At 61.1% G+C, this 15212-nt stretch overlaps 1 protein-coding gene across 1 annotated transcript in view; it reads left to right on the top strand.

The window, feature by feature from the left end:
- The first annotated feature begins 1092 nt into the window (after positions 1-1092).
- COL18A1 (collagen type XVIII alpha 1 chain) overlaps positions 1093-15212 on the top strand; it is a 51342-nt gene continuing 37222 nt past the window's right edge. The window contains exons 1-2 of the mRNA XM_047099041.1: positions 1093-2503; positions 12960-13504. Coding sequence (XP_046954997.1) covers positions 1093-2503; positions 12960-13504 — 1956 coding nt within the window. The remainder of the gene's footprint in view (positions 2504-12959; positions 13505-15212) is intronic.

A 15212-nucleotide genomic window follows, 5' to 3' on the forward strand; every position in this document is an offset into this window, starting at 1 on the left:
GTGTGGTGGTAAAACCAGCGTGTGGGTGTGTGTGTGTCTGTGTGTGTGTGGTTGTGTGTGTGTGTGGTTTGTAGTGTGTGTCGTGTGTGTGAGTGCACGTGAGCATGCATGAGCAAGCGTATTTGCACGAGTGAGCAAGGACGTTTGTGTAAGCGTGGCCGGGGAGCCTCCCCTCCCCCCAGAAGAGGCCAGAGCACCAGCCCCGCCCCCCCCCCGCGGGAGCCCAATGTGGCCCGGAGCCGGCAGCGGCACCTCCAGCCTCGCCCGCCAGCCCGCAGTCCTGCTGCGCGTCCCAGGGAGTGGGGGGGCGGGGGGCGCAGCAGCTCTCGGGGTAACAGGAGCCCCCACCCCCGGGGCCCCGTGCAGAGTCGGGGTAACCTGAACCACCCCTCCCCCACCCCCGTGCAGAGACGCGGTGGTTGTGTCGGGCCCAGCACGTGGGCTCCGGGGAGAAGGACGGAGGGGCGTCCCGGGGCACCGGAGGAGGTCGGGGGGCTGAGGAGCGCATGGCTCGGAGCAGGCGGGCGCCTGGCCCCTGGGTCCCCGACCACCCGCCCTCGGGGTCCTCCGTGGAGAACGTAGCCGAGGCGGCACTTGCTGCAGGGGAATTGGAACGCGGAGCAATTCTCAAGTTCCAGCGTCGCCACAGATTGGTGGCCCCGGGCCAGGCTCCTCCGGGGTGCTCTCCGCCGCGGGGACGGCAGGCGCGCCCGGAGCTGCCCAGGGTGCCCTGCGTCCCCAGCCCTGCTCCCAGCAGACGGCCCCTGCCGGGCCGGGCCCCTTCTCGCGGAGGACACCCCCAGGCCTGCGCCGCCGGCACGCGGGTCGGCGGAGGGCGCTGGGTGCGCCGCGAAGCGGTCTGCGGCTGCTTCCGAGACGGGTGACAGGTCCGCTGGGGTGCCTGTCCCCTCGATTTAGAGGTCTGAGCCTTCGCCCTCCGCCCAGGCTGAGAAGGTGGAAGGAGCCCCCTGGAAAGGCCAACCGAGCGGCAGGCGGCGGGCGGGCCGGGCGGGGAGGGCGGGGCCAGGCGAGGCCAGCCCCGCCCCCGGGACGCAGACACCGCCCGCGGCCCCGGCCGAGCGCACTGCACCGATGGCTCGCGACCCCGGCGGCCGCCTGGGCCTTCTGCTGCTGCTGCTGCTGCTCACCTATGGCCTCGCGGCCGCCCAGGTTGACCTACTGAACTGGCTGTGGGCCCCTAGGACCGCTGGGCCCACGGTGGAACCGGCCTCCGCGCCCCCGCGCAGCCCACACGTGCAGCCCACGGCGGAGACCGCGGCTCACGTGGCCCCCCGGGATGACCCCACGGAGCAGGGGAGAGCCCCTGCCAGCCCCGAGCCGCCCCCGGGGAGGCTGGAGACCGGCCGGGACCCGGCTGCCGCCGCACCCACTGCCTCCACGGCGGGCCCGGACACGAAGGAGGAGAACCTCGCCGGCGTCGGAGCCAAGATCCTGAACGTGGCCCAGGGCATCCGCAGCTTCGTCCAGCTGTGGGACGGCACCACTCCCAGCCAGAGCTCCACCGGGGCGGAGACGCCAGCCCCTGGGACCCCCACGGCCCCCCTCACCCTCCCGGGGCCCTCCGGCGTCCCCCCGGAGGACGGGACCACTCTCTGGCTGGGCAGTAGGGCCCTGACCTCTCCGGACACCCAGAGGACCGAGGCTGGCACCCTGCCAGTGCCCACCCAGCTGCCTCCCTCCCCCGGCGGGCGCCGGGCACCGCTCAGGGAGCCCTCGGTGCCGCCGTCTTCTCCAGGTAGAGCTTCTCTCTCCTCTGCGCCGGGCGGGGCCCCTCCCCGGGGGACACAGCCGTCCCCGGGGCGGCCCCACGATCTGGACGGCGGAGGACCCTCCCCCGTGGCAGCCCGTGCCCGCCGGCAGCGCCGACTCGCTGACAGCCGCAGGCCCGCGCCACATCTGCTTCCGCTGGTGACGGGTCTCCCGGGCGCCCACGCTGCCCCCTTGGCTCTGTCCTCTGACCTCCCCGCCCTGGTGTCTCCGATCCCACTCCCCGCTGTCACCGGGGACAAGGGTGCTTGGGCTCCTCACGTGGCTAACTCTGTGGGGCCTGGTCTCGCTAATAACTCCGCGCTGCCCGGGGCTGACCTGCCGACCCCCACCGGGCGGCCTGCCCGCCCCGCCACCGGCCGCTGCCTGCCCCTGCCGCCCTCCCTGCCGGTCTGCGGTCACCTGGGCATCGGGCGCTCCTGGCTGCCCAGCCACCTCCGGCACGCCAGCAGCGAGGAGGTGCGGGCCGCCGCGCGGGCGTGGGGGGCCCTCCTCCGGACGCACTGCCACCGCTTCCTCGCCTGGTTCTTCTGCCTGCTGCTGGCTCCGCCCTGCGGTGCTGGCCCGCTGCCCGCCCCTCCGCCCTGCCGCCAGTTCTGCGAGGCCCTGGAGGACGCGTGCTGGAGCCACCTGGACGGGGGCGGGCTGCCGGTCACCTGTGCCTCGCTCCCGGCCCAGGAGGACGGGGTCTGCGTGTTCATTGGGCCGGGTGCAGGTAACTGGCAGGCCCATCCTCCCCACCCTGTCCTTCCTGTCCCCCCCAGGGGAACTGGGCCGTGCCGGCGTGAGCCTGGAGCAGAGGCCCCCACCCCGCCCACGATGCCGAGCGAGAGGCAGAGGGGGCGTGATGCCGCTTTGCGGGCGGGAGGCTGAGCCCTGGAGTGGGAGAGAGGGCGTGTGACCCCGGCACGGTGCACGACAAGGGCCGAGGCTCGGGAGCAATCCCTGTCTGAAGGTCGTGGCTCCAAGATAGCCGTTGACACCCGCGGTTACGGGGGTGGCGGGGGGTGGTGGAGACAGAGGCACGAGGCCGTGACCTGACCCGCCAGCCAAATTCTGGCTCCTCTGGCCCATTGTGGTCCAGTCTGCATGGCTGGGGGGGTTCATGGAGGCCGAGGGGGCCTCCAGGGTTCGATGCTGGAGGGAGGGTTCTTGCCGCTTGGAAGGTCAAGGGGTCACAGCCGTGTGAGCAGCGGGTTGTGGAGGTCAGGGGCTGCCGCATCCGGATCTGTGGGCTCTGGGGGCCGCTCCTGGGCCTCACCCCCCACGTGGGCCGTGCCCCATCGCCCCGTGGTGGACAGGGGACAGGGCAGGGCCGTAACCTCAGAAAGGCCCCCCAGCTGCCTCTGCCTCCACGGGTGGGCCCCTGAACAGTGTGCCTGCTCCCGTTGACCCTCGAGGCCCCGTCCCGTCCCCGTCGGGCTGCGTGTCCTGCTTCCCCTGCCCCCCACCCCACGCCCTCGGGAGCGGCCTTGACCTGCTTCAGTCCCCGGGGTCATTGGGCTTCAGAGCGGGCTGCACTGGACCCCAAGGTGGGGGGTGTCACGCTGCTGGTCCCCTCAGGGATGTGTCCCTGTGCCCACCTCCAAGGAGGAAGCATGTGGGATGGGATGGAGGGGGACCGTGGCTGCCGCGGGCGGACGAGCAGGCAGGCTGAGCCCTGCGTGTGAGTGAGCAGGAGTGGCCAGGAGGCCATCTGGCCGAGGAGCGTCCTGCGTGCGGCCCTGCAGTCCCAGTGTGTGCAGAGCCAAGGGCCCTGTGGTTGCCAGGGAACAAGGGCGGGAGCTGGGGCTGGGGGGTTCTCATGCAGCAGGCAGGGCTGCGTGGGGTGTGGAATTTCTCTGACCGCAGCTGCCTCAGTCAGCCAAGTGGCCTGAAAGGGACTTCTCACTGGACATCTGCACACGTTGGCAGGGCCCCCGCCGGTCAGGGAGGCCGTGTTCCCGGCGGAATCCTGGGGAATTCCTCTGTCAGTGCTAACTGCCTGTGCCCCCTCAGGTCAGAGGTGGGGGTCAGGCCTCCATCACAGCAGGGACCCCTCCTGGGTGTGGTCTGGCGGGGCGAGGGTCCCCGGGGGAGCCAGAGCTGGGGGCTGGGGACCACCCACTGCTAGGCCACTTGATGGGGGTGGGCAGGGCGGGAGGAAGGCCCTGATCCGGAGGGAAGGGACTAAGGGGGACCCTAGTCCCCTCCTTCGTGTTGGTAACTGGTCCCCCAGCAGTGAGTGTGAGGATCCTGGCTGAGGGAGGTCCTTGGGCTACCTGGATATTGGGAGGCTGTGGGGGAGGGGGATTATGGGGGGGGGTTGTGGGGGGGCGGTTTTCTATAGCAGAGGGAGACCCGAAGGGTGCGTGCTGCTTCTTTCCCGGGACCCCCACCAGAACTGCCCACGGAGGCTCCCCACCAAGGCACTGCCATTTCTGTCCCTTCTCTCGAGTGTGTCCTACATGGGGGCCACAGGCTCCAGAGCAGAGACGGCCCCCACTCCCCTCACGCTGGGGCAGTGGGGTGTGGACGGATCACTTGGTCCCAGCACACCAGCCCGAGCTGCAGCTCTGTCCAGCCCCTTGGAAGTGCCTCTCCTTACCTGCTTTCTTCTTATTCCCGCAGGGAGAGTTGGGGGGGAGCGGCAGGCACCAGCCCTGGACTGGGGGTGGGGGGGGACAGTGCAGCCACTGGTTGGGGCCCAGGGAGGTGGTCGAGAGGAGAGGGCCGCTATGGGAGCTCCCATGCTGGGGCTGGAGCTGGCCGTGGGTCAGCACGCCGTTGGGGACCTGTGTCAAGTCTGTCTCTGTGGGCTTGTCTCTCAGGACCCAGAGAAAAATACGTAGGGCCCCCACACAGGAGAGGCTCAGCCAGCAGGGGGACTGTCCCCTGGGAAAGGGGGCACCAAGTGGGGGCATCGCCACAGCACAGTAACGGGCAGCCTGACGGTGAAGACAAGGTCACGTTCTGAGCCTGGAGCAGGTGTTGTTACGCTTGCGTACAGGGGAGAAACTGAGTCTAGTGGGGATAAAGATGTGTGTGCGCTGCCCGGCTAGCAAGAGGGAGCTGGGAGCTGGACCCAGGCAGCCTAGCTCCCGGACTGGACCCAAGTGCCACATGGACGCCGGACAAGCAGAACCCCAGGCTGAGAGGACCCCAGGTGGCCGGTGGGGTCCTGTCACTGTGACGGTTCTGAGGCTGGCGCTGTCTTCTGGGGACGTCTGCCCTGGACCCGCCGTGTGCTCAGGCTTCCCCACTGCCGCGCTTTGCGTCTACTGTTTAACGAAACGTGAACTCAGAAACAGTGTGGTTTAAGTGCTTCAATGACTTGAGGCCTCACTTCAAGACCAGACCAGACCACCTTCATGGAAAAATACTTAGGCTTACCTTTCACCTCTTGGCAACCTACAAATACTGTTTGAGGACGCCGACTGAACTTTGCACAGATGCGCCTGCCGTGGCTTTGGTGTCTCATTCTTTCTTGCTGGGGTGTCAGGTGCCCAAATCGGTGGATGACGTTGTCTGCAGGTAAGGAGGTACGCAGCGCTTGGCATGGGGTTTCCTTGACCATCCACCCCAAGAGCATCAAGCTTACCGTTGTCTCCAGTGGCTATTCCTTTCTGCACTGAAGAACTGAGGTAGGACATCGTGCAGACAGGAGCTCACCTTTGGCCTCACTGAGGAGGAGCAAGATGGCGGCTGCGATTGTACCCATGTACTGGCAGGTTGGACCCTCCACATGGGGACTCATAGGACCATCTCCCTGACACTGTCCTTCCCCTTAGTGAAGGAGTTGTCCATCCTGCCACAGGGAAGTCATTTGTGACCGCTTTCCTTTTCAGTTGAGAAATCAAATCTTGAACTGTTGTTACTATTATATTTCATGTGAGCAGCTGGTCCACCCACCCACTTTCATCCACCCATCCATCCATCCACTCACCCACCTATCCGCCCATCCATCCATCCACTCACCCACCCACCTATTCACCTGTCTATCCACCCACCCACCCATCCATCCATCCATTCATCCATCTATCCATCTACTCACCCATCTATCTACCCACTCATCCATCCATCTATCCATCCATCCATCCATCCATCCACCCATCCCTTCACCCATATGTCCATCCATCACCCATCCATCCATCCACCCACCCACCCATCCACCTAACCATCCATCCATCCATCCATCCATCCACCCATCCCTTCACCCATATGTCCATCCATCACCCATCCATCCATCCACCCACCCACCCATCCACCTAACCATCCATCCATCCATCCACTCACCTATCCACCCACTCATCCACCCATCCATCCACCCATCCCTTCACCCATATGTCCATCCATCCCCCATCCATCCATCCATCCATCCACCCACCCACATATCCGTCCACCCACCCACCCATCCATCCACCCATCCACTCACCCATCTATCTACCCACTCATCCATCCATCCATCCACTCACCTATCCGTCCACCCACACATCCATCCATTCATCCATCCACCCACCTATCCATCCACTCACCCATATATCCACCCACTCACCCACCCATCCGCCCATCCATCCACTCATCCACCCACCTATTCACCTATCCATCCACCCACACATCCATCTACCCACCCACCCATCCATCCATTCATCCATCTATTCATCTACTCACCCATCTATCCACCCACCTACCCATCCATCTATCCACCCATCCATCCATTCATCCATCTATCCGTTCACCCACCCACTCACCCCATCCATCCATCCATCCATCCATCTATCCACCCATCCATTCACCCATATGCCCATCCATCACCCATTCATCCATCCACCCACCCACCCATCCACCTAACCATCCATCTGCCCATCCACTCACCAGTCTATCCACCCACTCATCCATCCATCCATCCATCCATCCATCCATCCATCCATCCACTCACCCATCTGTCCATCCACACATCCATCCATCCATCCATCCATCCATCCATCCACTCACCCATCTGTCCATCCGCACATCCATCCATCCACCCACCCATCCATCCATCTATCCATCCATCCATCCATCCATCCATTCACTCACTCATCCATCCATCCATCCATCCATCCATTCATCCATCCATCCACTCACCCATCTGTCCATCCACCCATCCACCTAACCATCCATCCATCCATCCATCCATCCATCCGCCCATCCACTCACCAATCTATCCACCCACTCATCCATCCATCCATCCATCCATCCATCCATCCATCCACTCACCCATCTGTCCATCCGCACATCCATCCATCCACCCACCCATCCACCCATCTATCCATCCATCCATCCATCCATCCACTCACCCATCTGTCCATCCACACATCCATCCACCCATCCATCCATCCATCCATCCATTCATCCATTCATCCATCCATGCACACATCCATCCATCCATCCATCCATCCATCCATCCACTCACCCACCAACCTATTTACCTATCCATCCATCCACCCACACATCCATTCATCCACACACCCATCCATCCATCCATCCATCCATCTGGATATCGGATCAGGTTTACCATGTGAGAATGTGATTGTCACATGTAATATGCAGTTTGTTTTTGTCTTGAGACCTGTCTGGAGAGAACCCACAAAGCAGGCAGTGGGGGCAGATGCTCAGCTTCACACGGTTGAGTTTTGTGTGTCAGTGATTCCAACGTAGGATCTTGTTTGGGATCATTTCTCTTCCTGGTATGTGGGCCCAGCCTCTCCCCCCCTGCCATGCTGGTTTCCCTCTATGTTCTCTTTCTGATCTCCTGATTCTTGGAGTACGCAGGAGGCTCAGCAGCCCCTTCCTGTACTGGGGCCGTGCGCCCAGAGAGGCTGACCTTGTGACCGGCAAGAGTGGCTGTGGGTGCTGCCTTGTCCACTCCAAGCAGCACATCCAGTGTTCCGGGAGCCTCGGCATGTGTTTGAAGTACGTAGAACTGTTCAGGGACGCCCGCCTCCTGACAGGGCTCCTTACACGGAGGTCTGTGGGCAGCCCCACTTGGAAGGGGCAGGCTCTGCAGACATGGGCCTCAGTTCCGAGGAGGAGAGAGGGTGCAGAGCAGTTGGGGCTTAGAGTGAGCCTTCCTTCCCCTAAGCCCGCAAGTTCTGGCCCTGGGGGACCGTCTCTGCCTGCCATTCTCATCCCTTAGGACCACTCTGCCCCATCATCTCGTCCTCTGCTGCTTCTCTCCTGGGTTACATTTTTATCCCAGAACTAGCTCATGAGCTACACTGGCATTGAGATGGGAGTCACACAAGAGAGAGCTGAAGCCAGCTCCCGAGCCCCCTCACTGCTGGTTTCCGTTCCCTCTGTGGATTTGCGTATGTGCGTGTATCCTGTGGCTGCTGTAACAAATAATCGCACTTAGCGGCTTAAAACAATACAAATGTGCAACCTGACGGTTCTGGAGGGCAGAATTCCGAAATCCGTCTCACTGGGCTAAAATCAAGGTGTCTGTCCTGTGTTCCTTTTGGGGACTGCAGGGAAGAGTCCATCCCCTGCCGTTTCCAGTTTCTGGGGGCTGCCCAAGTGCCCCTGGCTGGGAGACACACATGCTTTTAAGGATGTATGTCATTAGATCTGGTTAATCTCCCCATCTGGGGCCGAAACATTAATCACGCCTGCAAAGGACCATGCACAGGTTCCAGACACTGCGGAATGGACATCTTGGGGCCACAGTGTGTGCACAACGTGCAGACAAGTGTGGTTGTTAAAGGTGGAGCCCACGGGGTGAGAGCACGTCTCCACTTCCCAGGGTGTTCATTAGTCTCTCAGTCCACCTTTACAGCCTTTGATGTTTCCTGAAATGTTTGTTCTCAGTGTATTTTCCTCTTTGACATTGACCTTACGTTCCGCACTCACCCCAGACGTTTTTTCCTTTGTGGTTGCGACTGTATGTAACAACATGACAGGTCCGGAGCTTTCTTTAAACACTTCATTAGATTCAGGGAGCCTCTGCACATGGGTCTCACTCAGGTCCTTATGTTCTAGTCTAACAAGAAAGTAGGATGAGACAGTGTCTCAGGGACCTTCTCCACTGTTGTTGGGTGTATGTGGCTGATAACTGGCTCGTCTCATCTCAGTGGATTGTCAAAAAGTGTCCCACTTGCCCCCACCCCCACACACGCACAGCCTCCCCCGCTGTCAACAGCCTGCACCTGAGCTGTGTGTGTGTTACTGTCTGTGAACCTGCACTGACACCTCATCACCCAGAGTTCATAGTTTCCACTGGACTCGCTCTTAGTGGTGTGTGTTGTGTGGGTTTGGACAAATGTGTAATGACAGCTGTCCACCGTCATGGCGTTGTAATGAGGAGGGAGTGTTTTCACTGCCCTAAAAGCCTCCGCATTCTGTCCATTTATCCACACCACCCCCACTACCTCTGGCAACCCCTGACCTTGCTGTTGCCTCCATGGTCCCGCCTTTTCCAGAACGTCGCACATGTAGAATCGTACAGGATGCAGCCTTTTCAGATTGGCTGCTGTCACTTAGTGAGATGCACCCGCGGACCCTCCGTGTCTTCGTGGCGTGACGGCCCGCTCCTTCTTAGCGCCGAATACCATCCCTTCGTCTGGACGCACCCGTGTGTTTGCCCATCACCTCCCGAAGGGCACCTTGGTGGCTTCCAAGGTCTGGCAGTTATGAGTAAAGCTGCCGGAAACATCCGCCTGCGGGTTGTCGTGTGGACGTGAACGTTCACCTCCTCTGGGTAGACCTCAAGGAGCACGACCGCTGGGTCGTATGGTCAGAGCGTGTTCGGTTTTGTAAGAAACCGGCAAACCTTCCTCCGCGGCGGCTGCCCCTCTCTGCTTTCCCGCCAGCAGTGAGGGAGCGTTCCTTCTGCTCCGCGTCCCCGCCAGCGATCCGTGTTGTCGGTGTTCCGGGTTGTGGCCGTTCTCACGGGTGCACGGTGACGTCGTTGTCGTTTTCATTTTCATTTCCCTGATGACTTGTGACGTCTGTATGTCTTCTCTGGTGAGGTGTCTCTTTGGGTCTTTGGCCTACTTTTTAATCGGGTTGTCCGTTTTCTTATTGCTGAGTTTTAAGTGTTTGTGTATTTTGGATATATCTTCTCTTATCAGATATACGTGTTGCAAATATTTCTCCCAGTCTCTGGCTTGTCTGCTCATCTCTTACCAGTGTCTTTCGCAGAACAGAGATTTTACATTTTGACGCAGTCCAGCTTATCAGTTAGGTTGTACCTTTGGTGTTGTATCTAAAACGTCGTCCCCCTGTCCAAGGTCCCCGAGGATTTCTCCTGTATCCAAGCGTTTGATAGTTTTGCATTCTACGTTTGGGTCTGCGATCTGTTGTGAGTGAACTGTTGTGAACAGTGTAAGGTCTGCGTCCAGATTCCCCTTTGAGGGCCCCTCGTGGAAGAGACTCTTTGCCCCCTTGATTGCCTTTGCTCCTTTGTCAGGGATCCGTCGGCTGTGTCCGTGTGGCTCTCTTTCTGGGTTCTCCGTTCTGTCCCATGGATCGATTTGTGTGTCCTTTCTCCACCACCACACTGTCTTGATCACTGTAGCTTTACAGCAATCCTGAAGTCAGTAGTGTCGGTCCTCCAACTTTGTTCTTTTTCAACATTGTGTTGGCTATTCTGAGTGTCTTGTCTGTCTATAAACTTTAGAATCGGTTTGTCAATAGCCACAAAATGACTTGCTGGGGTTTTGATGGGGATCACATTCAATCTACAGACAGACCAAGTTGGGAAGAACTGACATCTTCACAGTATTGAGTCTTCCTATCCATGAACATGGAATATCTCTGCGTTTATTTAGGTCTTTGATTTAGTTCAGCGGAGTCTTATAGTTTCCCTCATGTAGATGTTGTACGTATATTTGTTATATTTACACCTAAGTAACTAATTTGCGGGAATGCTAATGGGAATGGTGTTATGTTTTGCAAATTCTGCTTGCTCATTACTGGTGTAGAGGAAAGTGAATTTTGTATATTAATCTTGTATCTCATAACCTTGCTATAATCACTGATTAGTTCCACTCATTAGTTCCAGTGATTTTAGGGCCGTGGCCTTCAGAGGCTTACTCCCGATGGGAACCATGAGGCATTTCACGGAGAGAAAGAAGGAGCCGTCTGTGAGTCGCTGGTCTCCACGGGGCTGCCCCTGTAGCATGCTGCTGTCTTTCAGCCCAGGACGACAGCGGCTGGTGCATCTTGCCTTCTGAATTAATTTGGAGAGCTTCTAGCCGCCCGGGAGGAAGGGCAGTGGTGGGCATATCCACGTGTAACTCCGAGGACAGCTGAGTCAGGACAGCAGGGCCATTAGCACACAGGCCGCTGCGAGTCCTGTTTTCTTCATCTCAGAACATCTCCCTGAGTGCGCCCTCAGGCCCCGGGGACTTCTGACCTGAAGGGACGATCACAGCAGCCACCATCTTGGTGGCCAGCAGTGTCTGTCTTTGAGCGTCAAGGGACCGCCGTCCTCCCAGAGCCCGGCGTCTTCCCGGAGGGCCCCCCCGCTCCCCACTTCCCATCGGCCTGAGGGTCTTGCCTGTGAGCCTCGGGGGAGCCCCGGCTGGCTGGTGGTGCTGCCTACCGGGCGCGACGTCAGGCCCGTGCAGAGTGGAGAGGCCCACCCCTGCCCGGGAGCGCCAGGCCGGGCAGGAATCCAAAGTGCGTGTCCTCATGTGGGTGGTGTCTGCCTCTCTTCTGTTTTCGTTCTTTGTTCTCAAAGAGCTCTTTGAAAGACAGAACTTGCCTTAGGAAGTTGGGGTTCAGTATTTCTTCCCCCTGCTCTGACTGGGAAGTCCCAGATCAGCCTGGCCCTGCGGCTCGGGGACAGACCCCAGGTCCCGGTCACACACAAACAGACGCACACATATTCGTGCGCACGGTCACAGGCTCGCTCGCCACGGTCCTCAGGACATCGGCGCGTCGGCAGCCCCTTCCCGGAAGAGCGTCTCCCCCCGTGTGAGTCACACCTCGGAGGTCGACCACGCCCGGACAGTAGGTGGGGGTCTTGAGAGAAAAGGCTTTGGGTCGGGGCCCTTGGCTGGACTGTGGCTCCAACCACGGGGGACTGGGCTCCACCTGGTAAAGTGGGTGTGCATGCAGGAAGCCACCAACGTATAGGTGTCTCCTTGAACGGGTGTGTGCCCCCTCCTGTGTCCGGCAGTGACCGGGCTCCCTGGACAGAGAGGTGGCACTCCTGGTCTGAGGTCGTCAGGCTTGCGTGCCTTGGAGGCATTCTCCTCAGTGTTACACCTGCAGGCTCAGGCAGGTACAGGTGCATGGCCAAGTCAGGCCCTGCCGGGGCCCAGGACCAGGTCGTGGAGAGCAGGGCCTGTGTCCCTCCCCCGCCCCGACAGCAGCCGCTGGTCCTACCTGGAAGGATGAGAAATGAGGGAGAACACCGGGCTCCATGGCCGTGTCCCCAGCCTAGACCAGAGCTCACGTGCTCTAGGACACCGAGGAAGAGGGCGCTCGAGCAGGAGGGAGGGCCGTCCAGTGTGAGCATCCGTTGGTGAAGGCGACCACGGTTCTCCCCAGTGGCTCATCCACCACGTGGCCCCTCTCCAGGTCAGGGTGGCTGTGGCACCGTGGCGTGGACACCGTGGGAGGGGAGGGAAGCCCCCGACAAGCCTGGGGCACTTGAGTGGGATTCGCCCACGAGCAGGCGCAGGACACAGGACCGGTTCAAGCCAGGACAGATCCTCCAAGAGACAGCCCAGCCTCCCGTTCTGATTTTCTACCCCCAGGGCTTCGATTAGTTTCCAGGCCGGTTCGTAACGTAGTAAAACCACAGGGAGCTGCTTGGCGTTCAGCTTTCTCTCCTCTGTGATGCAGTCAGCACCCCGGGCAGGTGCCTCGACTGGTGCCGGAGTATTGTTCCCGCTGTCTGAGGGTGGGCATGGGGGTCGTGGAGGTGGAGTGGGGCCCGAGCATGGGGCGCGGATGGGGCGCAGCCCCCGGCACCCTCAGCGGGCCGCCCCACCGCATCCTTGCCCCCCTGGTCGGGGCGGTTCCTGTGGCGTCCCCCTTGGGCCTGTGAGCCACAAGCCCCGGCCCCGGGAGGGTGCCCGGAGAAGCGGGGCAGGTGCCAGGCGGGTGGGGAGCCCCTCATGACTCAGTGTCCCCCTGGCACCCTGCCCGCTCGGTCCCTCCCACGCGCAGCCTCACCGGGGTCTCCCTCCTCTTTGCAGAGAGCCCGGGCACGGAGGTGGGGCTGCTGCAGCTGCTCGGAGAGCCGCCGCCCCAGCAGGTCGCCCAGGTGGACGACCCTGACGTCGGGCCGGCCTTCGTCTTCGGCCCGGATGCCAACAGCGGCCAGGTGGCCCGGTACCACTTCCCCAGCCCGTTCTTCCGCGACTTCTCACTGCTCTTCCACGTCCGGCCCGCCACCGAGGGCGCGGGGGTGCTGTTCGCCATCACGGACGCGGCCCAGGCGGTGGTCTCCGTGGGCGTGAAGCTGTCGGCCGTGCGTGACGGGCAGCAGCACATCCAGCTCCTGTACACCGAGCCCGGCGCCACCCGCACCCGCACGGCCGCCAGCTTCCGCCTGCCCGCCTTCACCGGCCAGTGGACGCGCTTCGCGCTCAGCGTGGACGGCGCGACCGTGGCGCTGTTCGTGGACTGCGAGCTGTTCCAGAGGGTGCCCTTGGTGCGCTCCCCGCGGGCCCTGGAGCTGGACCCCGGCGCCGGCCTCTTCGTGGCCCAGGCTGGAGGAGCAGACCCCAGCAAGTTCCAGGTAAGCTGACAGCCACCGCTGGTGTGGGGACCGGCCCTGGTGTGGGGGTCTGGCCCCCGGGGACAAGGGACGGTCTGCCTCCTGCCTCGTGCAGCAGCGCCAGGGAGAGGACCGCCCGCGGGGCGGGGCCGCCGGCCGCTTGAGTGCAGGCCCCGGTTGGGGATGTGGTGGAAGTCTCGGAGGCCCCCCGGCACCGTCCCCTTCCCAACTGGACCCCATCTGCGGCACACGAGAGCCCCTCCGTTGTGCGTGGTGCCCGCGGTGACCCCGGGGTCCGGGCCCCCCTGCCCCACGGGGCGGACGGGAGTCAGCGTCCCGGCCCGGCTACGTGAGCTGTGCACATGGTGTGGCCCTGAGCGTGGGCTGTTGTGGGGGCGGGCTGCACCCTGGAGGGCGCACTCACCCGCCCCATCAACGTGCCGATGACCTTATTTTCACCAAACTGCTCAGCAGGCCCTGAGCGCAGCTTCCGAGCAGTGAGCGCAGAATTTCGCCAGGGCAGCTGGCTCGTGGCGGTCCCACCATGTCCTCGGGGAAGCCCCCACCCCTAGGCCTGGCCTCGGCCTTTCATTCTGGGGGCAGGCGGGTCCCAGAGCCTGGAGGGGGTCTTTCTCCCGGGCCCTCAGCGCCCACGTTTGTTGGAAACGTGAGCCGGACTCCCTGCCTCCGGTGAACATCGCGTGGGCACCCTCCGCGGGCACTGACCCACAGACCCCCAAACCCTGACACTGGAGCCATCCGGCGGCTAGAGCGTCCCCGCTCAGCGGTCCAGACAGGGGCCCCTGTGTGTGCTGAAAGGGGCCGTGTCCCCGGGGGACAGAAAGTTAATTATTGCCTAGAGAAAGGCTGCTTCATGAAAGTTGTTCTAAGTCCTGGTGACTTGGGTGCTGAAAGCTGACCTTTCGCCTCTGGTAGGAACTTTAACCCTTGGGGTCTGGGAGCCAGCAGGACTTTGATACGAAACTGGGCCTCTTTGTGTTTTCGCTTTGATCCTCAAACGTGATTAACTGCAAAGAAGTCAGAGAGAGCCGTCCGTCGAGGCGGGGGCCGTGTCCACTGGCTGTTTGTTGTGTGACTTCCCGGGAAGCTGAGGACAAAAAAGCGTCCCGTGTGTCCCCACGTCTCTGACACTCCAGCAGAAAGGCTGCCTGTGTGCGGGTGGGGACAGGGTTGCCCGGGTCACCACTGTCGTGGGTGAGGACGCCCGGCGCCTCCTCCCTGTGCCTCGTCGGGGCTGCGTGTCACGTGTGCAAAACACATTCGCCACTTGAAATAGGCAGATGGTGTCTGGGTGTTTTAACTTGCATTTCTCGGTTGCTAGTGTAGACAGACTTAGATTTTTTTTTTTTTTACATGGTTTTTGGCTATTTGCATTTCTTCTTTTGTGACTGGCCCATTTACGTTCTTTGCACTTTGGTCTTGGGGGTTCAATAATTTCTTACTGACTTTTACAAACTCTTTATATGTGAAAGAAAATGGTCCTTGGTTTTGTGCACTTAAAATTTTAGCTCTCAGTTTGTCATTTGCGTTTTCACCATGTCACTTTTTTGTTCAAACCGTTGAGATACTTAAAGTGTTTACGTGGAAGATACCCATGGCGGGAGAAGATGCCCATGGCGTGTAATATCGCGGCCAAGTCTCTGAAGGTTAGGAAGACAGGACTCCTGGAGCGGGGTGTAGGCTCCTCGGTCAGCGCTGGGCTGTGGCC

Source organism: Lynx rufus, unplaced genomic scaffold (assembly GCF_022079265.1).
Source record: "Lynx rufus isolate CCGP_SWC_20201006 ecotype Redwood Valley unplaced genomic scaffold, mLynRuf1.p SCAF_5, whole genome shotgun sequence".
Taxonomy (NCBI): domain Eukaryota; kingdom Metazoa; phylum Chordata; class Mammalia; order Carnivora; family Felidae; genus Lynx; species Lynx rufus.